This window comes from Calonectris borealis, chromosome 4 (genome assembly GCF_964195595.1).
Source record: "Calonectris borealis chromosome 4, bCalBor7.hap1.2, whole genome shotgun sequence".
NCBI classification, from domain to species: Eukaryota; Metazoa; Chordata; class Aves; order Procellariiformes; family Procellariidae; genus Calonectris; species Calonectris borealis.
In genome coordinates this window covers 59,547,740-59,575,221 of record NC_134315.1, presented here as the reverse complement: position 1 = coordinate 59,575,221, position 27,482 = coordinate 59,547,740, and the positions used below count along the sequence as shown (strand labels likewise).

Sequence of the window (27,482 nt, the reverse complement as noted above, 5' to 3'; positions counted from 1 at the left end):
TGAGTGCACTGTTTGAATTTCTGTTTCAGTAATTATATTGTGCCTACCTTTCCTAAAGTTGCCCATGAAAACTTAATCGGTCCCCGTTCCTCTAAGTCCTTGAGCAAATAATTTTGTTGCATGTCACATTTTACTGTCTGTGAAGCGGTAGCAATGATTTTTAAGGCTTGCACTGGTGTGCTGTCAGGGTGAATTAATTTTGGGATGTGCTTATGTATGGGCTGAATTATATTGCTACCCAAATAGAACAGCATCATTTTTTAACAGAGTGGATGCAGTATGTGTTGGCCACTAGTGAGGATCATGTGTAACCTTTTGGTTTGCTGGAGTGGCGATAGGGAACAATATACCAGGAGTAGCATGGTTCACCTCTGAAATGCTTTTCTGAACCTAATGAGTGATGGACTAGAGCTTAGAAACACCAAGTGTGATCTTTTATGGGGTTAGTATTTATTTATTTTTCCAGTTCTCTTTAGAAGTGTGCTAAAAACAAACAATCCGCGGCAGTGAGCCAGAGAGGCTAATGGTATCCTGCACAAAAAATCCACAAGCTTTTTCAACTCAAATTATTTCTCTTCTACCTTCATTGAATTCATTGCTGGTGAAAGGTGCTGGGTAAACAGTCCTAACAACTGAAATTTTCTGACCGGAGCTATGTAAAAGTAGCACGCTGCAGTGACCTTTCTCCACTTTCCTTTTCTGCTGAGAGCAAATTGTAAGGCTGTTTCTTGTTAAGCGTGGGCTTAACGCTACCAACTCGTCTCATGCAGATTATCAAAGAGTCTTCAGGTAGTAATGACCTTTGGTCATGGTGGACATGGGCCAGATCTGAACTAACAAACTGTAAAAGGATCTATATCCCATTACCAAACCACTATCCGGTCTTACTCATTAACATTTTAGTGGCAAAAGTTCAAATGAGTTATTTCATTAATAGTCATGAAACTAATTACATTGAAGTGCATCTGTCGGTAGTAAAGGCAACTGACTTCTGTGCTTCTGAATAAATTCAGTCTGTGTTAGGAAATGTTATTCTGCCTCTAAATGAGATAAATACATTGCAAATCATGAAGAGGTATTAAAAAGGAGAATGCAGATGTGTCCTAAATGTGATGTGCTTGATGCTGCAGTTCCCTAATGCAATCAATTAATGAAATGAATAATCAGAAGTGTGTTTGAGTAGAGGAAGGGTCTTGGGCAGTATTTTGTGCCTTATTTCCTCCCTCAGACACTGAAAAGTCTGCAAGATAAGACAGGTTGGGGGGCAGGAGGGTTGTCATTGACATGGATAAAATCAAACTCAACCCAGTATCAAGATGAGTTTGGATATGTGGAAATGAGATCTGGGTATACTGAGGAGATCTGACCAGAGCCCACAAGGTGTCTATTCAGGTGATTTCCATGGGAATTTGGCATCTGATTGTGACTAAGGACATGGTCAGATTTTCTTTGCTCAAGATCGCAGGAAAGTTTGTGATGGAGCAGCTCTAGATTCCTGAGCACTAATCCAGCAGCCCAACACTGCAGTGACTCCAGTTTGCTGAGAGTGTGTGAATTTGTCCACCACATCATTCCTGAACCCAGTACAGCATGTCAGGTCTGGTCCCACTGCCGCTGCAAGGGCTGTTACTTGCCGTTGCTGCCATCCCTCCTTTCCCATGTCTTCCTGAACCTGCATGTGTTCCACGGACACCGTGGAGGCACACACTTGGAAGTACCTGCTGCCTTTAAGAATGAAAAACAAAGTCGTCCTCATCATGTGGTCATTTATGGTCCAAGAGATGTTCAATGGGGGCAGTGAAGTGGCCTGTTCCTCCATGTGTGTGCAGGTAGATGGGGGAGCAGCTCCATGTGAGATCCAGGAATAGGTGTAGGCTAAAAGTGGTTTGTAGAGAAGTCTCAAGGGTTTCCAAACCATTAAGCTGTTCCCCTACAGTCACAGAGAGTTGGTTGGATTGACCCCAAAGAGAGAGTTCTTTGCTAAGGATCATCCGAGAGCACTGTATTTATAATCCTAGACCCTATGAGAAATTAATTGCTCTGCAGTCTAAGATACGTTTATCTCTTTCCTAGGGTGAGCGAGTGGTGGAGGAGAGAGAAGGGGGAAGAAGTCATAAATCTGTTTCTGCTAATTCTTACCATTGGACAGCATTCCCCCCCAGAAGGGACTTAAAAGCAAAGACAGGAATGTGGCCAGCTCTATTTTTGTACCACAGTCTCCTGTCTGTAAAATGGCACTGTTCTTTTCACTTTACAGAGAAGTAAAAACATTAAAGAGTGTGAGCAGTAACAAGGTTACACAGATATTTAAGGTAGATGAACCAGTTTGTATAGTAATTATGGTCTGAAGTCAGCTGCATTTACAAACAGCCCACTGTTAGGAAAAGTACTGTATGAGAGCATATAATAAAAGTATCTGCTAGTTATGGCTGTGAATCTATCCATATTAACATGTCTTTATGTGTCTCGTAATGCTGTGGCATTCTGCAGAGCTGTGAGAAGTTAGGGAAAAAGACAGTTTTCCCTCTTGGCTTTACTTTCTATTATTCTTGTGTTGTTAACAGGCTCTAACAAACACAATTGTGTTACAGACACATTGCGAAGATGGTGTCTCCAAAGTTTAAGAAGACAATGCAGACATTGCGAATATCATTATGTATTTGTTTTGTCATTATGTATTTGTTTTAAATTGAGATACTTCAAGTGACCTACAATGACGTTAATGAGGTGGTACTTACATACGTAACATACGTGTTGTATCCAATGAGCTGTTGTAAACCAAAGATGAAGCTCAGTTACTTTCACTCCTTGTAAGTTCTGGTTTTGTGTCTGTTTTTCAGACATACTCTAGAGAAACCTGCACTAGAGTAACTATAATGAAGGAGATATAGTTACTCAATGCAGATTCACAATGCAGACAACCTGGCACCAGTGCAAATACGGTCTTGTAGTACTGCCACGAATGCCAATGAAATGAACTGTAACGGGCCCAGCTGAACTGTAATGGGCTCAGCTGTCTTGGACAGGCCAAAAATTAATAGAAAGAGACAAACTGGGTTTTTTCTTTAGTAGAGAGCACCTTGCTCTTACTTTGTGTGGAACGTTCCTCAGCAGCCTGGGGTCTTCTCAGCTTGTCTTGAGAGGAAACTAAGCCGTAGTGGGACCAGGGGTGACACCACCTGCATGCAGTGAGTGGGAGTCACCCAAGCGTGATCTCCAGGCAGCAGGAAGGCAAGCCTGCAGTGGTGTCTATCCCTTGCTCCCAGCTAACGACTGTCGTAAGAATGCAGAGGTTGTAAATGGCTTGAATTGACTCCTGCGGTTGACCAAAGCAGGAACACGATCAGATGTGTAGTTCTGCTCTTCAGATACCTTCGTTTAACTCACTCTTGGAAGCTGGACCATGTGAATTTTTTAGATGAGGAATAGCTTTTTCATAGAATCATAGGATCATACAGGTTGGAAAAGACCTCTAAGATCATCGTGTCCAACCGTCCACCCAACACAGCATGTCCACTAAACCATGTCCCTAAGGGCCTCATCTACACGTCTTTTAAATACTTCCAGGGATGGTGACTCCACCACTTCCCTGGGCAGCCTGTTCCAAGGCCTGACCACTCTTTCAGTAAAGAAATTTCTCCTAATGTCCAAAATTTCTCCTAATGTCCAAATTTTGAAATGTTTCTTCTTCACTTAGTAAGCAATATAGATATAGTCACACACCCACATAGGGAGTGGCAGTCTAGACAAGCACGTCAGCAAAGAACAGTATTGAACACTTCAGAGGTACCGCAAGGAACCCCAGGGAAATGGAACAGATGATCAACGCACCTCTGTCTGTGAAGAGGTCACACAGAAGGAGAGATCACTGAAAGCTGATCTGTCCTGTAAGAAAGGTTGCTTAATCAAGAACAAATATTGGATGAGGGACTTGGGGGAGTAAGAAATAAAATAAGGTTGTTAAAGCTGTCAAGTTTTGCTGTCTGAGTTAGAGATGGCAAATGACAAAAACAATATCCACCAATTAATATGCAACTTTTCCAAAGTGCTCTGAATTCTAGGGAATTTTCCATTAATGCCGCTGAGCTCTGGACCAGACCTAAGCATTTCTCTGGCAGTAAGAGAGAGGTGCAGTCTCTCCTAGCTTCTGTGCAGTTTCACCACGTATTTTGGCAGTGTTTGGCCTTCTCGCTCTGTTATTTCCCACTGGGCCTGTGCAGATAAAGAGGACAGGATACAAATATGTTTGTTATTTGACAGGCAGTAGAGCAGCTTTGCCTGCAGCATTTATGTTTGGCTTGGAGTTGCTGAGCTGTATTTCCCAGCTGTAGAAATAGATGCTTTCTGCCCGGCTTATGCCCTAAGCAAGGGTCGTTCCCTCCCCTCCCTGCCCAATAAGTTGCAGTAACCTATGCTACTGCTACTTTTTCTTGATATTTTTTCTGTTTTTTCTTCTATGGTCACAGCTAGAGAATTATGTGGGAAAGCACAGTGCTGCTTCGATGTGTGAATTTACAACTGGGAGCAAACACCAGTTTGACAGCCCTGTTGGCTTCCCTTACGGGTTGATTGGTGCAGGTCTCTCTGCACCACCTCAGCCGTGACCTGGGCTGACCCGACCTGGAGCAAGAGAGTGACTCAGTTAATTCCCCTTCAGCCCTTTTGGCAGCCGCTGCAGCAACGGCTGAGGCTGCCGAGTGCCACCGGTGCAGTGCTGTCCTTTAGGAGGTCTCTTGGGAAGGGGATTGAGACTACCAAAGACTTCTCAGCATCAGCTGGTAAAAACTTTTAGTTACCAAGACTTCCAGCTCAGATAAATACTGTTATCTCTAAGAGCCAGGCTCCCTTTCTCTCTCCTTTCTGCACACACAGTGTAGGACCAAACCGTGAAATCTTTACCCTCTTCTTATTCTGTGGCGATGTATAACGAATGCCACTGATCCAAACCAAGCCAAGCAAAACCATGCTCTTATTACAAGTAACATATTTACTAGGAACGGGCTAGCAGATAGTTTACGGTTTAGTTCCCAGAAATACACTGTTGTCAGCCGAATCAATGCTCTGATGCAGCAAAGCATTTCAGCGAAATAAATGAAAAGAAAGAAGAGGAATCCATGCAAAGGCACAGCTCAGTGAGGTTTTCCAAGTGAGGTGTTTTAAACATTTTGCTCTGAGTTGCCTTCCGAACCAGAGCCCTTTAAATAGTTTGTGTAGCTACAGGGATGCCGAGTGCTGAGCAAAGCTGGGCTTGGCTCGGGGCAACGCAGGAGCCTGGTCTTGGGTAAACTGCAGTGCTTCGTCGTTCTGCCGGCGAGGGAGACGAGCACGGGGGAAGGAAAGTGCGGGCCAGTAGACTACACTTCTGCTATGAGTCAGCCCCAAAGGAATGTTAATTTTCATTCATTTGTTTTGAGTTGAGCTACCAGCGTTTGTCGGTGCAGCCAAAACCCCTGGGTCTACAGAGCGCTGTGCCGGAGGCAGGCTCGGTACCTTGCCAGGGACCGCTTTGGGATCCCTGCTGCCCCCGCTGCCAGAGCAGCTGCAGCCGCTGCAGCCCATCTCAGGATCCAGAGTACTGATACATGTCCCAGGCCTCCTTCCAGCTCCTGAGCACTGTGTTGGAGTGGCTTAGACAGCCCTGGTCTTCAGGGACCCTGGGGACAAAGACCAGCCTTTGCCACTGGGGCTACAGGGATGCAGAACAGGATATAGCAGCTGGGCAGGGTGACAGTCACTATATGGCTGTGTAAGGGCAGACTTAATCTCTCTGTCCCTTAATGGTTGCAAACTTACTTTTCCTTTCCTTTTCCTTCTCTGAATTTCTCTTTCTTGCTGATAACTCTGCAGCTCTCCTCAGGATGCGCTTTGTAGGAAGGCGCCTGCGCAGAGGACGGCTGTATATTGTTCTTTCTATGCTATCGTGCTGCACAGGAGCCTCAGTCGGAGTTTCGCTGTGTACATCTTGCTCAACAAGTCCCAGCCTTGCACCCTGGGGAGGTTTGCGTTGGCACTGCCAGTGCCAGAAAGCAAGGGAGAATTTTGCAAATTAAAGGTGCCAGATTTGCATGCTTGCTCTACTCTGTGGTAGGGTAGACGTGAGACTTCTCTGCCACCTCCGTGCCTCACACCCAGCCGTACCAAGCACCATCGAGCCTTTCCTCTTCTGGATCTGTGTTCCCAGTGACCACGTTCAGTACAGTCATCCTGGAAGTGATGGGGTGCAGGCAGGAGTGTCCAAGCCCAGTTTTATTTTGTAAGGGACCTGCAGGATCATGCAGCCCCTCACCTGCTCTTTAATTTTTTTCCCCAAACTTGCCAAGCCCATCTTTGAAGCAGGCAAACCTTTTTGCACTTGGAAAGCAGAGTCTCCCAGAGTTTGGATGTCCTAATGGCTGGGAATCATCTTCCTGCCTACGCGTAGTGGTGGCTGGCGTCTGCGGGTTTGTTCTGGTGCCAAGAGAAGTGGAGAGATTATATACCTTCCTCACCTTCCCCCTTGCATGAGAGCAAACTCAACCTGCCAGGTTTTTTTAATAGACATGTAGCAGGGAAGAGTTGTGCCGAGCCTATATAAAGCATCAAGAGATCTTTTTTTTTTTTTTAAATTTAAAGCATATGTGGTTAGCACATGCTGAGGATCAAGATAGTCTTTCAGACCTTGCGAGATCAGCCACCTGCTGTGTTTGTTGTGATAGATTTGCCCCAGCCTTCGTGCTAGAGACTGTTTCTCACTGTTATTTTGTTAGTGTTTATCATTTAATATGAGTGCAGAAATCCTCAGTCATTTAGGACACTTGCTCGTTCCTCTTCTTCCTCCCAAATTAAACAGTGCTGAAAAGTAAGACTGTATTTAAGCAGAGGCAGCAAAGCCTTTTCCCAGTCTTAAAAATGGAAATGGCTTGCATAAGGCAGCTGCGGAATTTTTTTTTAAATACAAAGAAGCGTGTTTCCTTTTCATTTGTTAATTATAAAAGAAAATTCACCGAGGAGAGTCTCGTTAAACAAGTCTGGCATTGAAGGAGAGAAAGAAAGAAAAGAAAAGGACTTGCCTTCACTCTGTAGCTAGTTGACCCGACTCACAGCCATGACCTGAATTAGTTTCCTTCAGATTTTTCTTTCCATGTTTTTCCTCCCTTTTTTTAGTCCAGTCCTGACAGCTTCAGGAAGGATGGCAGAGCCCTGTATTTGGCCCCCAGACAGACCATGAAAATGACAATTTAGAAACTTAAGCGTCAGGTATGGATTTATTTCACGTGACACACACTTGCAGCCCAGGGAGCACCGGGAGCAGCGGTGGGTGTCCCTTGCTGGCAGGCGGCTGTGGGGACTTTCATTTCGCAACCTTCTCGCTGCCTGTCTATCGTCCTCTTCCTCAGGCCCGCCAGAGCCAAATATTTCCCCAGCCCAGTTTACCTCTTTGTAAATTGTTTAATTCGGGGGAGGCAGAGATTTTTTTTCCAGACACACTAAGAGGCAACGGGGGGTTGGAGCATTCGAGCAGTGCAGGATGAGCTGCCCTTGCAGGAGACTGACCTGAAGTCGCTGAAACGTCTCATGCAGAGCTTTGACTTGCGTGAGGAAAGAACTACAGCTCTTGGTCTAAAACTGTGCCCCCAGAGAGGCCGTTCAGAGCGTTTTGCTAGGGAACCAGCTAAACAGTGAAGGAGCCCTCCTTGTGTGAAGGAGCCCTGGTCCAGTTGGGTTCAGGGAGCCCCAGATGCAGGGAGTTTTCCAGGACTGTTCACGCAATCCAAAATGGACTAGTGTACAAGAATAAGCCATGCCAGCATCTCTCAGGACATCAAGTCTGTATTCTGTCACTTTTCAGTTATATTGGCTGCAGGATGATTAAGTTTCATACCAGGACTTTCACATCTTCACATAAATGATCTGGACGAGGCGATCGAGTGCTCCCTCAGTAAGTTTGCAGATGACACCAAGTTGGGCAGGAGTCTTGATCTGCTCGAGGGTAGGAAGGCTCTGCAGAGGGACCTGGACAGGCTGGATCGATGGGCCGAGGCCAACTGTATGAGGTTCAACAAGACTACGTGTTGGGTTCTGCACTTGGGTCACAACAACCCCATGCAATGCTACAGGCTTGGGGAAGAGTGGCTGGAAAGCTGCCTGGTGGAAGAGGACCTGGGGGTGTTGGTTGACAGCCGGCTGAATATGAGCCAGCAGAGTGCCCCGGTGCCAAGAAGGCCAATAGCATCCCGGCTTGTATCAGAAATAGTGTGGCCAGCAGGAGTAGGGAGGTGATCGTGCCCCTGTACTCAGCACTGGTGAGGCCGCACCTCAAATACTGTGTTCAGTTTTGGGCCCCTCACTACAAGAAGGACATGGAGGTGCTGGAGCGTGTCCAGAGAAGGGCAAGGAAGCTGGTGAAGGGCCTGGAGCACAAGTCTTATGAGGAGCGGCTGAGGGAACTGGGGTTGTTTAGCGTGGAGAAGAGGAGGCTGAGGGGAGACCTCATGTCTCTACAACTACCTGAAAGGAGGTTGTAGCGAGGTGGGTGTTGGTCTCTTCTCCCAAGAAACAAGCAATAGGACGAGAGGAAACAGCCTCATGTTGTGCCAGGGGAGGTTTAGGTTGGACATTAGGAGAAATTTCTTCACCAAAAGGGTTATCAAGCCTTGGAACAGGCTGCCCAGGGAAGTGGTTGGGTGACCATCCTTGGAGGTATTTGGAAGATGTGTAGATGTGGTGCTTAGGGACATGGTTTAGTGATGGACTTGGCAGTGCTAGGTTAATGGTTGAACTTGGTGATCTTAAAGGTCCTTTCCAATCTAAACAATTCTATGATTCTATGATTCTATGATTTTAATTTTGGCTGCAGGGGATAAACCAGAAGGCTGCTTAATATGCCACCCCTATGGTTTAAACCACTCCATGGTTTAAAATGCTTCAGTATACCTCAGTGGGAAAGAGAAGCAGCTGCTTGAGAACATTTCTCCATTGCTCTATTGGATAACTGCAGCCACTAAATTTAGATAGGCCCATCATTGGCAGCTTTTTCTTGGTCCCAAGGAGCTCCCAAAGTCTTGCTTATTAACACCTCCTGTCATCTATAGGTTTTAGGAGGTCTGATAGAACCAATTTATTTTCTTGAGCCTTCTCAGAAAGGTGTCAGCCTAGCACAGGCTGTAAGCACCAAATTTATTCAAATCACTTGAATATAGTTTTAGTTGAAGTTTACAGTCTTCCTGTGAATGCAAATGTAGCAGTGCTGTTGGGTTAAGTTTCAATTACATGGGGCCACATTCTCGTGTACTTACCTGTTCTGTGCCTGAACCCATTTTCTTTAATTATTATTTAACAGGATCATTTAGCGTGTTATCGGTAGTAGTATTATCAGTATTATTTGGTTTTCGTCATTACTATTGGTATTATTTAACAGGAGTGAGTGGGAGATAGAAGTGGGATTTGTTCTTCCCGCCATCCAAGCAAACGAACACTTCTGAGACATGAATAAAATGTGTTACAGCGCTATAGGGATGGTGTATATCAGCACAATATTTAAATATACAGAAGAAGAAAGAACAACAAGCTGATTTAAGTAATAGTGACTGGTACTGTTGTGACTGAAGTCTAGTTAGGTCCATCATCTGGTTTGTAGCCACGTAACACCCTTGTTTTATTTAGGGCAAAAGCTGCCAGGGGTGGGGTGGGATGGGTGGAGTGGCAGCTATAACACGGATCCAGCGTTTTTCAGAAATGTGGATGAGAAGCTCAAAGCTATATTTATAAGAATTCAGTCCCCAAAAGAACAAACTTCTGCAACTGCAGGTTTGATATGTCTTTGAACAATTCACCAGTGTCGTGTGAGATTGCTAAACATCTAAGGCTGGGAGATGCTGATTCTTTTTGCTGATACATGAGGTAGCTAGAGAGACTAAAACATAAACTGTAGGCTGAAAACAAATAATTTGTAATGAATCACAAAACTAAATGTATTTTTGCTTGGCCCAACCTGTCATGCTTGCTAGCCTCTGCTCGGGTGAGGGATGTAGGAGCTCTGCTGGGATTGCTGGTCAGGGCACTGGAGCAGCACACTGGGCTCTGCCCGCTCAGGAGGGTCTCTGCGCCAGCCGGACTTTGTGCTGCCATCAGGGCTGAAACGTGGAACTGAAGGGCACTTTGAACACGGACCTTGTGCCTTCTTGGTAAAAGACAGAGGTCTCGAACATTTTTCATCAGAGACCTTACTCTGCCACTCCTCCCTCTGCACATGCAGTCACCTCGGTGATTCAGGCTAGCAAGAAGGAGCAAAAAGAAGGGCTGTGTTGGAAATTTCCATGGGAGCCGGTGCACCCCTGCACTGTGCTGACCATGTGGAGATAGCAGCTCGGAGCCCCAACGCAGCAAAGCAGAGGTCATACCCGAGGCCATTCCCGCTGGCTCTCAGCGCAGGTACAGGTTGGCCCCAACACAGCAGTACCATCTCCAGGGTGCAGGCGAACACAGGGGCACATGCCTGTGTTTGTCAGTCATTGTTGGTGCAGGTCAAGGTCTCTAAAAATATTTTTGTTTTCAGTGGGCTGGAGTCCCAGTGAGCCAGAGAAATGAAAATGAAGTAGAAAAAACCTTGCAATGGAGGAGAATCACTGCCATAGGTCCCTAACACATGAGTAAACTCTTTCCCCTTGGTGTTTTGAATTCGAGACTGGCTGCCTTTTGGAAAACATGTTGGTCCAGACGCAGAGTAATTGTGAAACTCACTGATATGCATTTATAGTGTGCTTGCACTCATGAATCTCAAAGCAGGCTACAGCTAAAGGAAAAAAAACCACCAAAACCGAAAGCAGTAAACATCAGCAAACTGCCATTTGCTCTAGGGTATCATGAAAGTGGAAGAACTTGTTGAATACACAGTGCTACAACTTTTTCTCTGGGCACTTAGGTTAGCTGGGTGGCAAATATGCAGTTGCGTTGATCATTACAAACCTCAAAGAGATAGCATTTACCTTTCCCAAGGAGAGAGGCTTGTAAAAGCAAGCTATTGTTAATGTGTACTTAATGCACAGAAACTGGAGTGCCCAGCCCGTGAAGACTGCGGTAGGCGCTTGGATCGCACTGGTTTTAGCAAGAAGGCGTCAAGCGGCCCGGCCTCAGCGTGTGCGAGTTGTGCGACGGGGCCGCCGGGTGCAGGGGCAGCGAGGGTGATCAGCGCCTGGGCGTTTTTTTGGTTCAGCCGCTGGCACGGGCTGCAGCGGGAGCGCTGCAAGACGCGGGAGCACCTCAGGGCATCCTCTGGGAAAATGGTATCTTTGGGAAGATCACTTTCTTCCCCCTCTCTGTTGCCCACCAGATCCTGCACACAGTGCCAAGGGACTCTCATATTCCCTTTGCAAATGAAAGAAGAAACAGAGCAACAGAGCATCCTTGAACGAGATACTGATGTAAACGGGTTCGTCTGTAGTTACGACATTTGGTCATAACGTGACAGAGACAGTGGGTAGATGCAAGAGGCAGATTTATTGGTGCTCTTACAACAGCCGCATGAAAGAAAAGTGGTAAGAATAGGTGATGAGAATAGAGGGCATTCTACTATACTAGCTGTGTGATACAGAAGATAATTTAGGAGTAGTCTGACTTTTCACTAGAACAGAGGGTTTTTTTACCTCTTTATAGGCCAGCTGTAAGTTAGCAAACCTGCCATGGAGGGAAGTTTGAGCAAAATCCACAAGTTACAGAGGTAATCAGTGGCGGACAATCCAATTAAGAAAAAGAATAGCAAAAGGAATATGTTTGGACATGTAAAACAAATTTTGGTTATGTGACCTTTGGGAAAAAACAAAGCTCAGATAATTTATTTAATTTCTCTACCTTTGTGGGAGGCTACTTTCTGTTTAAAAAAAATCTGAAACAGTATCACTGACATCCTAACAGGCTTTCCTATTCATTTGCAGTAATCTAGTTCTCCCTTTTGCCCCTTAATGACCATGGCCATTAAATTCTGACTATTGTTGTATTTGAATTGTTTAAAAACGTATTTATATTTCCTTCCTTTGCTCCATTTGTCTGCCTGTCCAGAAGGGCTGAATGTCAATTACTGCTCGCTCCTGGTAATGCTCCTTTTCCTTCTCGCAGTGTCACGTATGCAGCCGCTTCCACCGTAGTCCAGATTCATTGCCTTATTTGTCTGTGGTTTCTTTCTTTTTGGCATCTCCTATCTTTTAACAGGTCCTCTGTGACCAAGATTTGGCAGAGTCTAGGACAGGCAACTCTCTGTGTATGTGTAACACTTTAATGTTATACTTGCTAATCCTGTAGTAACCTGGGCTCTTTATACCGCGACGGAAAGTGAAATACTGCTAAGCAGTTTAGTATCCCATCTAATTAGGAGAGGGGGTGGCTAAGGGCAGGATGCAGTCAGCCGAGCCCTTGCGGCTGGAAGCAAAAAGAAAGACCCAGACTCTTTAGTTGGGGAGAGCTGGCGGGTCCGGCCACCTCTCTCTCGAGAGGAGGGTGCCTGTGCCAAGCCTGAAGAGGTGGAAAGCCAGAACAAGCTGTCACAAACGTACTGCTGACAGGGTAGAGATAAGCTACATTAATGCCGTGTACTTTGTACTGCCTTGTGCCACTCCTGCTGGTTTATTCCGATTGTTTCAGGCTGGTTCAGGACTGCAAGTGGGATATCTGCAGGAAACGCCCGAAAAACATCCGGGCTGTGATATTTAGGTCGTGCTGGTAATTGTACAGTGTTTGCTACGTTCCTCCGTCCCCTCTTAATTTCCACTACAGGTTTAGGAATGTCATCCTGCCTCTTAAATTTTGTCTGCATCGGATCCTGAAAACTGACAGTAATTAGAAAATTACTTTTACTGGTTTATCGCTCACAGTATTTCTCATGGTGTTTTACGTTCTCTCCTCAGATAATTTTAGTCGGATTCAGGCCAGTTTGCCTCTTCCCTTATCTTTGAAAGGGTCTGCTTTAAAGGTATTGTCTTGACTGATTTCAAGTAGAGCGATTCTGGATTTAACGAAGAAGCTATAGGTCATGGTCTATGACATGGGAATTGTGAGGGATTGAAAGTACTGGGAAATTTATTAGCAGATTAGTCTGGGGACTGAAGCCTCCGCTGGGAATGAAAAGCATAAAATTCTTCCGTAAGTAGTGGCAAGGTTTAGTTCATGAAAATGCCGTTTGATAATGATAACGTGGCCAGCTAATGCACAGGGCTACCTTCTCTGCTGGTGGATGCGTTGGGCAAGCTGCAAAGCCTCATGTTGTGAGGAGGTGGCAGCGTGTAAACCTGCCTCCTAGCTACTCCGAACTGCTCCCTGTTGCAAGCTTTGAGCACTGCTGAAACACCTTTGTATTTGTCCTGACCTGCTTCCCAGTTGATTAAGAAGGAAGATGGCTGTTTGGCAGGGCTGTTTGTTTTAGATAGGTGGTTGAAAAGATTATGGCAAGATTGCCCTATTTTTTTTCTGGATTTTACTAGTTTCCTATCGGTCAAGAGTCAGGTCCAGGTTCGTTGCAGCATTTCCATTAGCATCCTTTGTCACTTGATCTCTCAGCACTAGACAAAGGTCAGATGTCCCTGAAGATTTTATTAGATACATCAAGCAGTCCTTGACATCACGTATCAAAACGTACTGCGGGACCAGTCAGAGCAGGCCGTTGTTCTCCAGATGACCTGATCTTTCTTCACTAAGGGTTGTTGGAAAATATTCTGTCATTTGCTTCTCTACCAAAATGTCCTTCTTTATGAGCTCCATTTGCTCCTTTTTCTTCCACAGGGCATGTGAGCATTTACAAGGTTTGAAAGCAAGATATTTTATCCCGCAGTTCCATTACTGCAATGTCACTGGTACCAGTATCCCGTTTTAATAAGACCTAGGCCACAGAATGGCATTGCTGGCTTGCTCTGACCTGTCTATATGGTTTTAGGTCTTTAGATGGGGAGAAGAAGGGTGGTAAGTGTATATTCTAATTTATTATGCTTTTTGGGCATCCCCTCAGTTTGGTTTCCTCCAGGATAATTTAATGTTTTCCGGCACTGAAGGAGTTATGAAGAGATCCTTTCCATAAGGTGGTCACCAAGCCCTAGCTGTAAGGGCTTATTTGTACCTGACTTTTGGCTGCCCTGTTTCTAAGGTTGCGCTCTGCTCCATAGGAGAATCTTGCATGTCTGTCTTGGCTGGGAACGCTCTCAGGAAAATCAGAACAGTTTTTGTTTGTTTGTGTTTTGCAATCCACTGGCAGTTGTAGCAACATCATTTTCTGAGGTGGTATTGCAGAAGGCTGGAAGGGAGCAACGTCTGCTGGAATGTCTTTCACGGCGATAGATATTAAAACAACACACTGCTTGCTTGCAATCCCTGCATTTTCCATGTTTCAGTTTGAATGACTGCTTTTTTTCTGCTTAAATATTTTTTGAGATCCAACAGACGTTATTTCCAAGACACTTTACAAGTTCATTTGCAATGGTAGAGAGACCTGACCGTGCCACTGTGGTGCATAGGCTTTCCTGCAGACGCAGGGGCAAAGGTAGCTTTAGTAAATTATCCTTATTCATGTGTTACTTGTAGTATTGTGTTGTGTCCTGCTAAATAAATAAATATCCCCAAAGCAGTGAAGCAAGCAGCACTTATCTATATAAATAACATTTGTGAGTTGCTTCAGGGATCTTCCTGGATCTGAAGGCCTTACGTTGATATACTGCTTTAAGTGTAAACTTATTAAATGTCGTAAGCATTGATTGATTTGATCAGATAAAGCAGATCAAATGAGTAAGGCAGTATGGAGATCTACTTATTTTCATGCTATGCCTGTATGACATACCTCCACTAGCATCTTCATTAGCCGCTTTCAGGTGAGGCGTGCGTACAGAATGACTTCAGCTGGGAGAGGTGTAGGTTACTAGTCCCCAAGTTCAGTTGCAGTTGTGTTTACTAGCTCCAGGTTTTTACAGTGGAGGCCAGAGGTTTAAATTTACATTGATGAAATTAAAAGTGAAAGTACTGTAGCTTTTCCTCAGAACTGCAGTGCCTGTGGCCTGCATTAGCTTCCCTGCTCTCTGCTGTCTCTCCAACGACTGCCTGAAAGCCCCAGCAAAGCCTGGAGAAACCCATGGTGGGTCCAAGGGGAGACACCCTACTTTGTCACCCGTTATAACCCCAAGTCTTTGTATTAAGAACTAGGTATGTTGTCAGAGTGATACAGATGGATTTAGCAGAGGCTCCCAGTAGAGAACGAGTTCCTCTGACTACACTGACCTGCTATGAAGGCTATTAGCAGGGACAGGGATGGTCATCATTTTGCCAGTAGGCTCCTATGACTCTTCTGGGGCTAGGTTCAATTCTTAGCTCTGGTGATGTAAATCTTGGGGGAGGTTGTGCAAAAATGGTTGTTGCTTATGATCAGTGCCAGTAACAGTGAGGTCAGATGCTGGCCCATCCCTGGAGAGGAGTGGAGGCATTGAAGATGGGGTGACGCAGAGGTTTTGGCGCAGGCTGAACAGTGTCACCTGGGATGCCAGCTGGGTAGGAGGGTACGATGGGGCTCACCCCAGCAATCCGGCCCACCGGGCTGGAACTTCCACTGCTGTCCGTGCGAGGTGGAAACTCAGGGATGGCTGTCATCGCTGCGAGCACGCTATCACCTGCCATCTCCACTGGGTGGGTCCCCATTCAAAGCATAATTTAAAAGTGGAGGAAATCTGGGCTAGAGCCAGAGATGAAGCTGATTTGCCTTCAGTGATAACAAAATTTTGGCTAGCTGGTTTCAAAACGCAAGGTTTTGGAGGTTGTTTTGGTTTTTTTCTGAAGTGCTTTCCATTTGAGGGGTAATTTTCTCTTGTGACATTGCTTATATTTGGGATTGTAGCTTATGGGTTTTCTAGAGTTTATGGTTTGTTCCATTAAGCCTGTATGAGGCTTATAAAGAACAAGGGACTTCATATACTTCAGAGCTGAGTTTGCCTCTTCTATCTGAAAACAAAAAATTGTCCCTGAATTTTAACTTCATTTCCTCACCCTTACACTTCTCTTACATTTTCCCACTACAAAGGGAAAGCAAGAAAAATTTGCTGCTGCTGTTTTCGTCCCTAGCTGCACACATTTTAGTTTATGGCTAATACTCTGTAACACACATATTCTACAAGCATGAGTGTGACAAACTGCTGGCAAACACATTTCAACAAAACAAATGCAACCGTCAGGGAGGTGCAGGACATGAGCCGCCTTCCCCCGTGCCTTCACACTGCCGTGCCCTTGTTTCTCCTCTCTGTAATTTTAGGGCTGTTGCCTGCCCTGCCAACGGCATGACCTGGGAGTGCTTTCCTGCTCCTGAGTCTGACTGAATGCGATGTGGGGGGAGGCTCGGGTGGGCGCAGCCCCTTGCTCCCCAGGGAGGATGCCCAGGCAGGTTGGCTGGTGGGGAACTGCGGCTATCTCCAGCCAGGCCTGCGGCTGGACCACAGCGGGCTGTGGCCTGGTGATACACCGCAAAAAAATAGTTGCTCTACTTTTCAGAGCTAGCTGGCCCTGCAGCTCTCACCCTTCCCTCTGACCTGGGCCATGGGGGACCTGGGCTTCAGGCTATGCCTTGGCTCAGGTGTTAGCACTCGTGGAGCAAGGAGCGCACACGCAAGTCCTTCTCCTCCTCCATCCTTTTTGGCCGAGTCAAGGTTGGGACGGTTCCCGCAGCAGTTCCCTCTGGCAGCCTCCCAGTGCCGTGTTTCCTTCCTTTCCATGGGTTAAGGAGTTGGGCCGATGATACTGTCTGTCAGTAATGACATGAATTGGGTGATGGGAACAGGACCCCAGAGAACAGGCAGATGTGGGGGAATAGCCAGGATGTGTTCCCGGGGCCCTGACTCCTCTTCCCTTGCTCCCTGCAGGGAGAGGGGTGCCTGGGGAGCTGCCCCAGCCTTGGGGGGAGCACAGGGCTGTGTATCCCACAGTACCTGTCACGAGGAGGCTGAAATGATCTTTTGAGAGGCAGGCTTTAGAAATCAAGGGATCAGATGGTTGGTATGAGATACATCCCTGTTTACTCTCTGGTGGCCTGTTACGTCAAAGACCATCATCAGTGAGTCACCTACCCGTGTGTGTGACTGTTGTCGTTGCTGCTCTAAATATAAATGTCAAAGGATATTGAGCTGTAGGAATAAATCAGACTGTGTTCGCATGTGCGTATCAGACGGGTCTTCCTCTTCTGCGTGTCCTTCTCTCTCCGTTATTACGGCTGGTACGGTCAACGGGAAGCAGCTGCAGAAACTCAAAGCCAGGAGTACAGGTTATAGTTTCATATGCAGATCTGGCATATCCACACATTGGATCTCTTCTTGCTGGTTCTGTCAAAATTATATCTGGGAAGAGAGAGAGAAAGGTTTGCTTTGACAGTATTTCTGAGGTAGAGACAGGGAGAGACTGAAAAGCGTTTTCACACCCTTTTTTATACATACAGAATGTGTGATTTTTAAATAAGCATCAGAGAGAAAGTAACTTTGCCAAGGCTACCAGCTACTGCTTGTGAGCCGTGGACACGGGTGTGCTGTGTGATTTACACTGGTTCAGGTTAAAGCACTTTAATTAGACTCTCAAGTTAGAAGTTTCAATTATAAACACAAGTTGTTGTTTTCTGTTGAAAGCTGGGAGAAATCGTTAAGAAGAGTCCCTTATCTGTCATCTTACCAAGCATCCTTTTTTTTCTTTTTTTTTTTACCCCAGTAAAATCTATTTTTTTAAGTCAATAAAATGGTGATGAAGAAGGCCAAAAGAAAAACATTGGGAGCCTGAAATTGCCTGTTTACTTGCCAGAAGCACTCTGCTCTGGCGACTGCAGTGTTTTTTTTTTTTTTAATCTGTTGTGCTCCCTTTACAGCATATGAAGAAGCAGTAATGAATTTAAGAATGAGCTCTGCCTGCGCAAAGTAAATATATCTTGATTAAAAAAAAGTTTTTAAAACCCTATAGAATGAAAATAGAGGGGGCTAACACTGCTTCACTTTACTACTCCCCTACTGAATGCTGTTATAAGGATAATCCTGTATTGCATGATAGAGGATAGTTAAAAGATGACAAGGTTGTCCTTTGTGCATTCCTATAAGGATTTTCCTTAATGATTAAAGAAATATTAAATTTTATAGCACATATCTGTATCTGTTTCAGTTCACTCGTTAACATCAGAGAACTCTACAATAATGACTCAGGCTGCTATTTTCAGGGGAAAAAACGACAACAGTGCATCTGGGCTGAAACCACCTCCTTCAGCGGCACTGCAATATTCAGGGCTATTTCACTTTGCATCAGAGACGCCGGGATGTCTCACGCTGCTGCGGATGAGGCTCACCCTCAGGCTTCAGCCCCTTATTTTAGAATGCTGTGGTAATTCATATACTTTCAGTATTTTATAAATAATGTACTTCTGGGGGAGCTCCTTAGCCGTCTGTTTATCGTTGCTTTCCTCATTGGATTATTTGCTGCCCCTTTCCGTGTTGTGTTCTCCTGCCTGAGGCTGGATGGCTGATCTCTCCCTGTCGCTCCTTGGTGCCTGAGTGGGCTTTCCTGGGTGGGACTCCCTGGCTGCGAACGAGGAGCAGCTTTGTTCCTGGTGGGGTGGATTTCCTCTGTCTTCCTTTATCAGCCCCAGTTTCTGCCTCCCTTTTCTCAGTTATACTTCTTTTCCTTTTCTTCTTTCCTGTCTCCATTCCTCTGCCATAGGGCAGACCTAATAAAGGATTTCAGCTTCTAAAAAGCACCTAAGTGCCCAAACCTTCATCCATCCTTGATAAAACACATCACCTGCCTATGGTTTACACAGTGCAGAGGGACCCCCAGGACCCACGGGCTGTGGTCCAGGGGATGATAATACCACCAGTCCCTGTTGTAGGATCTTTGCAGGAGAGTGATCGAAGCTCTGTGTTCAGCGTGGGTAGCCTGAGCCCCTTGGTGTGCCCATGGGTGCAAGAAGTATCCCTCCAGGGACTTCAGCAGAGGAAGGACTTCAAGCCTCCTTCCCTTCCATGCTGTCCCAGCTTCACATCCATCTCTTGGCTGCCAGCTCCCCTCATTTGCTGCCATGCTTACCGTTCATCCTTTCTCTTCTGTTTCTCCCATCGTGTCAGCTGCTTCTGCCTGTCCCCTTGCCTCGTGATATGGCCACCTCTGTGCTAGTGTTCTGGAAGATCTGCCTCACATCTTCAGCCTGTAGCCCCAAACTCTTGCCTCCCTTTCTTGTAGTAACCCCCCCAGCCCGAGCAGAGCATTTTATAGGTTCTCCAGAAAATTCCCCTGCATCCCTTTTGGGGGAAAGAGCTGGCAACTTTCAGCAGGGAAACATGGAGTTGTGTTCAGTAGAGATAGTACTTAGGCCCTGAAGTCTGAAAATGTAGGAAGGTGGGAGACAACTGTGAGAAACAGAAATGCCAGAAAAATGTGGAGGATTTGGCAGCCCTGTCTTTATGTCTACTGTGTTACCCTGCAGAACAGAATTGAAGACAAACATATGAATGTGCTAACGTTGAAGTTATTGGATGCGAGTCTGCTACTGAATTAGTTTGGGGGATTTTTTTATTTTTTTGGTTTCAAGGTTAATTTTTTTGTCGTCGTTCTGCTCTATTTAGTTTCTCTTCACATAATAGCAATGAAAAGTTACAGTGCTCCAGAACAACTCCAAAACTCTGTATTTAAAAATGCTCATTTGATATTAGCCTCCTTTGGCTAAAACCATATCAGATCTAACTCAATGCTGTCAGATTGCCATTGCTTTGGGTCACCAGCCCAGGAACCAGACTGTAGTCATGAACCTTTCAGGAAAAGCCGTCATAAAAACAGTGGTGGGAAGCTGGTTAATACCAGTCTAATGCAGGTAAACAGATTATCTTAAGAGTACATACCTCTGCAACCCCTTTATATCTATATCACCTGGACTACCCAGTCCTTTTAACCATTATTATGCTGCAAAGAGGGGAAAATTCAAAGTCCTTTGGATGCAAAAAGTTACCAAAAGTTGTCAGCAGGTGTCAAAACAGAGAGATGATTTCAAAATCAGCCTAATCATTATTCAGTATTGTGCTTACCTCTCATAGGAGAGAATACTACTGCGTTCCTCCTTGTCTGAAACTGCTTACAGCTGCTCTCTGCAGTTCACATCATGCGTGCAGTCAAATCTTCTCATGTCTCCCACCACCAATACAAAGCTGTATACTGCGGGAATACCATTTACCATCATTGCAAATAATGCTGAACTCATTAAAAAGCCGTTAAAAGTGACCTAAAATTTATCTGTTCTAATTATTGACCTCAATAGACTGACTGAACTCACAAAAAATAGTTTCAGTAATAACTAGCAAAACAAAATGTTTTGGTGTAAATATGGAGAATATCTTGCCCAGGAAGAAGGGAGTCAAACAGAGCACAGACCTGAGCTGCTAACTCATTCAGACTGGTCTTTTTTTCCTGAATTGGAACTGAAGTTGAACCATTGCTTTGAAGTCTTGGCTGTATTTGATCCAGAACTGAACTGTTTCCTGCCTGCCTGCCTGCCTTCCCGCAAAGTGTCTCTAGCAACGACTCTTAAATCCTGACCTCCCCCCATGCCAGCCCGCGTAGCTCGGGTCCTGTTGGCAGCTGCATGGCAGCACTGTGTTGCAGTCTTTTCCCCTGCACTGAGATGTCATCCTGCGCTGCTCGAGATGTCATCCTGCATTGCTCTCGGTTGCTTTGGAGCTCCATGCATGGACCAGTGCAAGCCAGACCTTTCCTGCCTCTGGCATGAGGGACTCCCACTGCAGTGCCATGAGGTGGGGGGGTTTGCACCTCCCTCGTGGCGTGGGGCTGCAGGGTCCCTCCTGTGGGACCCCTGCACATGACCTGGCTCGAGTGGCCATACGTGTGTATGCGTATCTCCATACCTTGTGTGTGTATTGCTCTCTGCGCTGAGCGCTTTAAGCCCAGACTTTTGTGGGATTGAAGGGGCAGAAGCATGCAGAGCGGACGTCTCTCCTGATGCCCTGGGGCAGCCAGGACAGCACTGCAGACTGTGGTACAGCCCATCACACTCCCTCTACCTTCCCTTGCCCATGCCCAGGTTGGCGACGGGCTGCTCTGCGCACTGCTGCTGAAGAGGCTGCAGAGGGGAGGAGATGGGAACGCAGTCCAACCTCACACTGAGAGTCTGCTCCTGTCCCGTAACTCATAAATCTTGACTTACAGTTAGGAGGTTCAGTATGAGCAAGTTTGAGGTGGTTCATTACTACCCAAACTCGTTAACAAATATTTACTGACCTCCAGCCAAGCTAAACTGCAATCATGCTATCAAACATGGTAGTTCTGCCCCTTCCCTGATGTGAAATTCAAGACCATAGAAGTGAAAATGAGTGCTTTTTTCTTTATTATGAGGTGAATAAGGGCTGAGACTTTGTAGTTTTCAGAACCTGGTTGTGATAAACATTGCCATGACAATTAGACCATCTCAATGCGCAAGGTGAGAGGGTGCTGGCTCTGTGGTCATCCTGGTCTTCCTGGGGTTGTTGCCAGCGCGGATGCTAAAGCTCACCCAGGGGACCACAGGCACCAGGTCCTCCCTTCTCAATGCAGAGCACCAGTCTGATTTTCATGCAGTTACCCATGTTTTGCGACACAGAGCTATAAACATGTCAATAGAAACAGAGGAGCTTCTAAGTGGGCAGAAAATGGAACGCTGCTGCATGCATACTGATATGCCTCTGTCTCTTTGGACTTCGCTTTTACTTAGCTTTCAGACTCATATAAAACTCATTTATTTCCAGTGAAGGCTGCATGTGCTTTCTTCGTACTTCCAATCAGTTGTTACTACAGCTTTTCTTAGTTTTCGTGGACCTCATGGAAGGACCCTTGTCCATCCAGGAGCTCGTGATCCATGTACCAGTTGCCTTGAGCAGGCGCAGACACGCGCTGTCCTGTGGCGTACTGCGCTGCACGTATCGCTTGGCTTTCAGGACCATGCTGTGCTGCCCATATCCCTTGCCATGGGGTATCCTCAACCGGCTAATTGTAACGGAAGAGCCTGGAGGTGGCACCTACTTGGTACCAGTAGTGAGCACGTCCTTGTCTTTATCTTGAGGTGAAGCAACGTACTTTCATATAAACATCCTATTGAAAATCCTATAAAAACTCTAAACACCACAATGCCGGTGAACCTTGCCCCCGACGGGAAGTCTGGGCAGCATGCTGTCTGACGCTGCATCGTCTCGGGGTGCCAGCATCAGAAGGAATGTAAGATCTTGTAGCTTGCTGCCACCTTTTCTGAGATATTAATGAAGTAGTAACCTTTCTCGAGAGTGTTTTTCTTTTCTGCGGTCCACAAAGAACCAGCACTTCTTGGTGCAAAGCCATAGGCCACTGATATTTGTGAATATAATTATAGATTTTGTAGAGAAAAATCTGTTCCTAAATATACGCCCATCCCGTTAGGCCACCATTAATGCTGTACATCATTAAGTCTTAGTGTAATTTTGTGCTGTGTGGGAAGGAGTCCCAGGCTGAATCTATTTTTGACCTCTAATGGTTGATTTACAATGAGTTATAGTAGCAGAGTTCAAATGTTTGCTGGTTATTGCTGAGCTGGACTACTGTCAGGCAGCTTTAAAAATAAAACCTGCAATTCTAAGAGTATCATTGAAGTTCCTTAACAGAGCCGTGCTTGACCTTTCAGCAAATTCTCCGAATTTCCTGAACTGGCACTCACGGGCAGGGCTTGTGCAGCAGGGCGATGCCACCCAGCGTGGTCGCTGCTTAATGGGGCTATTGACCTCTCCTTGCTGGTTCTCTGCTTTTCATGAGGCTCTTCATGTTGTGTTGCAGTGCTCAGGATCTTTAAACGTCTTCTTGGAGGAAACAATGGGAAACTAAATTGCCAGGTAGCAAGGAGCCTGCAGGAAACAAAAATTTATATGAAAAAGATAAATGAGCCACAAAATGTGATCAGCTGGTTCAAGTATCAATCGTGTTGTGCTTGCAGAAGAGTGTCTGGGCTCTGCAATATCTATTCTGTTCCTCACGGAAGTTCAGCCTTCAGAAACTCGGGAGGAACGGGAGCCAAATTTGGCTGTCCTTTTTCAGAACTTCCCCAGGGTCAGTTTTGCCTGCACCTGGATCTGGCCCTGTGTGCGGGCATGTAGGTTCATACACTAACGATAATCTCGGCTGGGCTGCAGGAGTGTCTTCGAAAGAGTTTCCTTTCAAGGAAGCGCACAAGCCCTTGGCAGTTATGTCCAGATGTGACTCTGCTGTGTATCTAATACTAATTAAATACTTGACAGGTGTTTTTTTGGTTTTGTTTTGCAGGAAGAAATCATTCCTATTTTCAGCTCTGTATGCTGCCTTTATATTTGGTGGTCGGCACCTAATGAACAAACGAGCAAAATTTGAACTGAGGAAACCACTAGTGCTCTGGTCCCTGAGCCTTGCCGTCTTCAGGTAGGCATTTCTTCACACCAACTGCCTTTGACAGTAGTCCGTGAAGAGGTTTTGGGGTTCTTCACATACAACAGCACTGCTAATGCGACAACAAGCTCACCCAGACATGGCGTGTCTTTAGTTCTGCTATTCAGGGTTATGTCCTGCTCCACTCCTCACCATTGAAGTGATCCCCTTTGACTTGCCAGATCATAAGGCGTTTGAAGAGGAGAGAAATCAATAACCCTCTTGAAGAACAAAGGTGAAAATAAAGTGAGGACACGACAAAAAGCGCATATCATTGCAATAAATTTACCATACAAGCTACAAATGGAAATAAACTAACTAAGATATTAGTCTTGTTCTCACTTACTAGTTAGTATTACGTTTATATGGGTGCATATATGGAATATTTAGTCAAGACTCTGATCTCCATTACAGTGAGGTAAACCTAAAGTCACTGCTTTGATGACTTTGAGGTAAATTAGGCCACTGCAATTGAAATCAGAATATGGCTTCTGGTTATTCCATCGCAAAGAGCTTGTGAATGTAGCAAAAGGCTGGCTCCACAGGGAAAGGCTATTTTTTAGTGGTGCACATCTCTCTCACTGTGTGTTGACTCTGTATCATCGAGTATGGGGAAAGTCAGATTCAGATTCTTGATAGTTGCTGAAGTCAGGAGTAAAACTGACCAACCTGAATTCCACTTTATCTGCTTAATATGCTAATTTTTAATGAGGCTGAAGATAAACGAATGAATGAACAAACGCTTATCGAAATAGCCCTTACAAACACACAAACCTTTGATACAATTTACTAATAACAGTACACAGAAGACCCGAGGATTATCCTTCATTTCAGTGCCTGTTGGGAGTGTAAGTTATAGTTCACTCAACAGCACAGAAATCGTTTGCAAACCATTATCAAACACTGATACCTGTATCTTTTTCTAATATCAATATAATAACTACTGATTATATTAGTTCACAAGTACATAAAACAGGCTTGCTTACTGAGCAACTGTGAATGGTGCATGATTTTTCACAGGGTGGGAATAGAAACTCTCAGTTTCTACTGAGAGAGTAGTTTCTACAGAGTGAAATACAGTAGGAATGGAGAAGTTTGCTTTCTTTCATGGCTTTTCCTTTTTTCCTCCGAAATTGTTGTATCACATTGACTCTTTCTAAAACTCTGGCAGGGGAAAATAAATTGTATTTCTACATTGTATCATTTCTAATTTCATTTCTAATTGTCTCATCCAGCTAGCACATGCAACAGAAGAACTTTATGTTGGCTTGATTTTAATCGTTCATCGATGCCATTAAAAAAAAGATCCTAGTGCAGACAAAGCTTTGAGCCGTCTGGATGACTTTGAGAGCAAGTTCTAACACTGTGAACATTTCTTCTGGTTGCATTTGGCGCTGTACTTCTGGCTGTGTGTCTAACATAGTTTTGCTGTTAGGGTCCTGTAGGCAATTGTTGTTTGTTCCAGAAATGGCTGAATTTCAGCAGCTGTTGAATTGGTTCCTAAATGGCATGTCATTTGTGGATCAGTTTGCAAAATGTGTATTCCAATTACACTTTCTTATTGAATGTAGACACTAGAAACTAGCTGACTTAGCTGACTAGCAAAGCGTTTGTAGTTTGATTCCCAATCCGAGTGGGGGAAGCATGATTTCAGAACCGTCCTTTGCAGAAGGTGTGAATGGATGAATTTTAAAATCACATTATTTTGAGATGGGTCTGTGGCTGACATTCACGTTGTGGGGCTTTTAAACCATTTCACTAATTAATTGCGTCCCAAAATCATAAGCGATGCACCAATCAACGAATAGCAAGAATATACACTACACTGTGAAAGTGTGTCTAGATGGACTTTGAAATCAACACATTTCTTACTTGCTGATTGGAGTTTCCCATCATAATCATATGACATGGCCAGCATGAGCTGCTGAGGGATGCTGGGTGAAATCTAAAATGTGGACTTCATGTTTTTGAAGCTACAAGTTGCTAGGATGAACCTGCCACAGAGACCACCTCTTGCTGTGCCCCACAGTGCAGGCGCTTGAGGTGAGCTCTGCTTGTGCAGATGAGGAGTGGTGGCCAGAAGGGCACGGTTTGAGAGGGATTCACCACTGCAGGGTCAGCTCAGATAGCACCGTTCAGGGACAAGTGTTCCCCAAGCACTGCAGAACTCGCCCTTTCCTCGGCACGTCGGGAAATGAGACAGCAGGGTGGAGAGGGGAGGGATGAACAGGAGTGTGAGATGTTTGGATTACACAGAAGCACTGAGCATTTAAGCTGCTGGATTTGCTAGTGGGGACCAGTTGATTATGAAAATTATATGGCTATGCTTAGATAGCTTTGCTCTTCTGAGGTGCTGAGTAGTATGCAGAAGAGTGAAGTAGGGAAGGGGAAAAATGACCCAAAATGTTTGCAGTAAGACAGAGCATGAATCCTCTGTAGCTTCCATAGTAACATGCAATCCCATACAAAACCAACCCAAACACAAAAGCCCTTCACTTCTTGCCTGGAAAACAGAGGAAACACAGAATATTCATTAAAACACTTTTCTTATAAAAAGTGTTAATTGGAACATCCGTTTCTTGGTGTTTCACCACCACTGTCCTCTCTAGGACCATTGGTCACTCCCAACCTTATTGACTCTCTTAGCAAGCTGCACTAGACTTCGAATGCTGTAAACTTTCCAAGTAACTTGGATCTTTTTTTTCCTGGCTCCTCGCATAATTAGGTGTTTCATTTACATGCGCTTGGCCTGAAAGACATTTCTGCTTCCTCTGAAGGTCAGTTCAGATACATTTAGATGCCAGTGTTCTGCCTGTAGACTTACTATGGATCCAGGAAAATGTTCCTTAACTTTAAAAAGACTCCCTCTTTGGCTTTCTGGAATGCTGAAATGCTATGACTTTTATGATACCTTGCAGAAATTCTAAGTAATGTATTTGTCTGCCGTGAGTGGTTGTACTGAGGAAGAAAAACCTGCCTGGAGAGCCCTCAGTATTCTGCCTCAAGGTCAGCGTGAGGTTTTTTTCCGGAGCCCTTGTTTATCTCCCTTCTAGCACTCCTACCATTTTACCTGCTTCAAATATCCTCAGAAATAGTAACACTTAGCAGAGGCTGGAAAGATGTGTTTTGGGCTTAAAAAAAAAGGAAATTGCCTGCCAGGCAATGACACGGTCCTTCTTCAGAATGTATCCCGTACGCCTCGCTCTTGCCAAGATCATTTAAATGTGGTAGCAGCTACAGTAGGAAACTTGCCATGCTTATAAATAAACAAAACAACTACACCACCCTACTGAGCTTGGTGAGCATTCAGGAGCTCGGTCAAGAGTGAGTTTTGTGTCAACACTGGCAGCCAGCAGGATTTCTGAGGCAGAAAAGCAGCTTTGTTTCCCTTTGGAAGCATCGACTAGTTTTGAACATTTTGTCTCTGGAATAAGATTACCACTTCTCAGTGAAAACTTCTGTAGGAGCAATGACAGTAAATCTTGCTTTTCACTTGGAAACCACTGTGAAAACATGATCTTCTGAAATCTTTTGCTGAGAAATTAGTTTGGGATATTTTTCTTGGATGGTTGGACTGGTTTTTTTTTTCTCCCTAGCAGGTTTGTTGACTTGTTTCAAGCATTGAAGATTTATTGTTGTCTGAAATGGTTTCAGTCTTTTGTTTTGTTTTCTACACTTTAATTAAGTGTCTTCGCCCAGCCTGGTTATGTACTGAGGTCCTGGGGGAGCAGCTCTGTGCTGCTGCATGTCAACAGGAACCTGCTGTTAGGAAGCTGACACAAAAGTTCATTTTTCAGTCTCATAAGACCCCAAGGAAACTGTTGCTGATTCACCTACACTTCAAAGTGACAGTCAGCCCTGTATTTCTGAATATTTCCTGGGGTTAAAAATCTGCAAAAACACATCGAATCTGAGTTGCCAGTTTTATATTCATGCCACTTGGAACATAAAGTTAGGGTCATTTATTGAATTTTTTACTTGGAGTATATCAAAAGTGTCATGCTGGTATCTCTAGGAATCGGCAAAGCTGAGACCAGGACTCTCACAGAAGGATATGAAGTCAT

The 27,482-nt window shown here is 45.1% G+C and overlaps 1 protein-coding gene across 1 annotated transcript in view; it reads left to right on the top strand.

Moving 5' to 3' along the window:
* The window catches only part of ELOVL6 (ELOVL fatty acid elongase 6), a 79,107-nt gene that overhangs the window by 29,659 nt on the left and 21,966 nt on the right, over window positions 1-27,482 (top strand). The window contains exon 2 of the mRNA XM_075149760.1: window positions 23,281-23,412. Within this exon, the coding sequence (XP_075005861.1) occupies window positions 23,281-23,412 (132 nt within the window). The remainder of the gene's footprint in view (window positions 1-23,280; window positions 23,413-27,482) is intronic.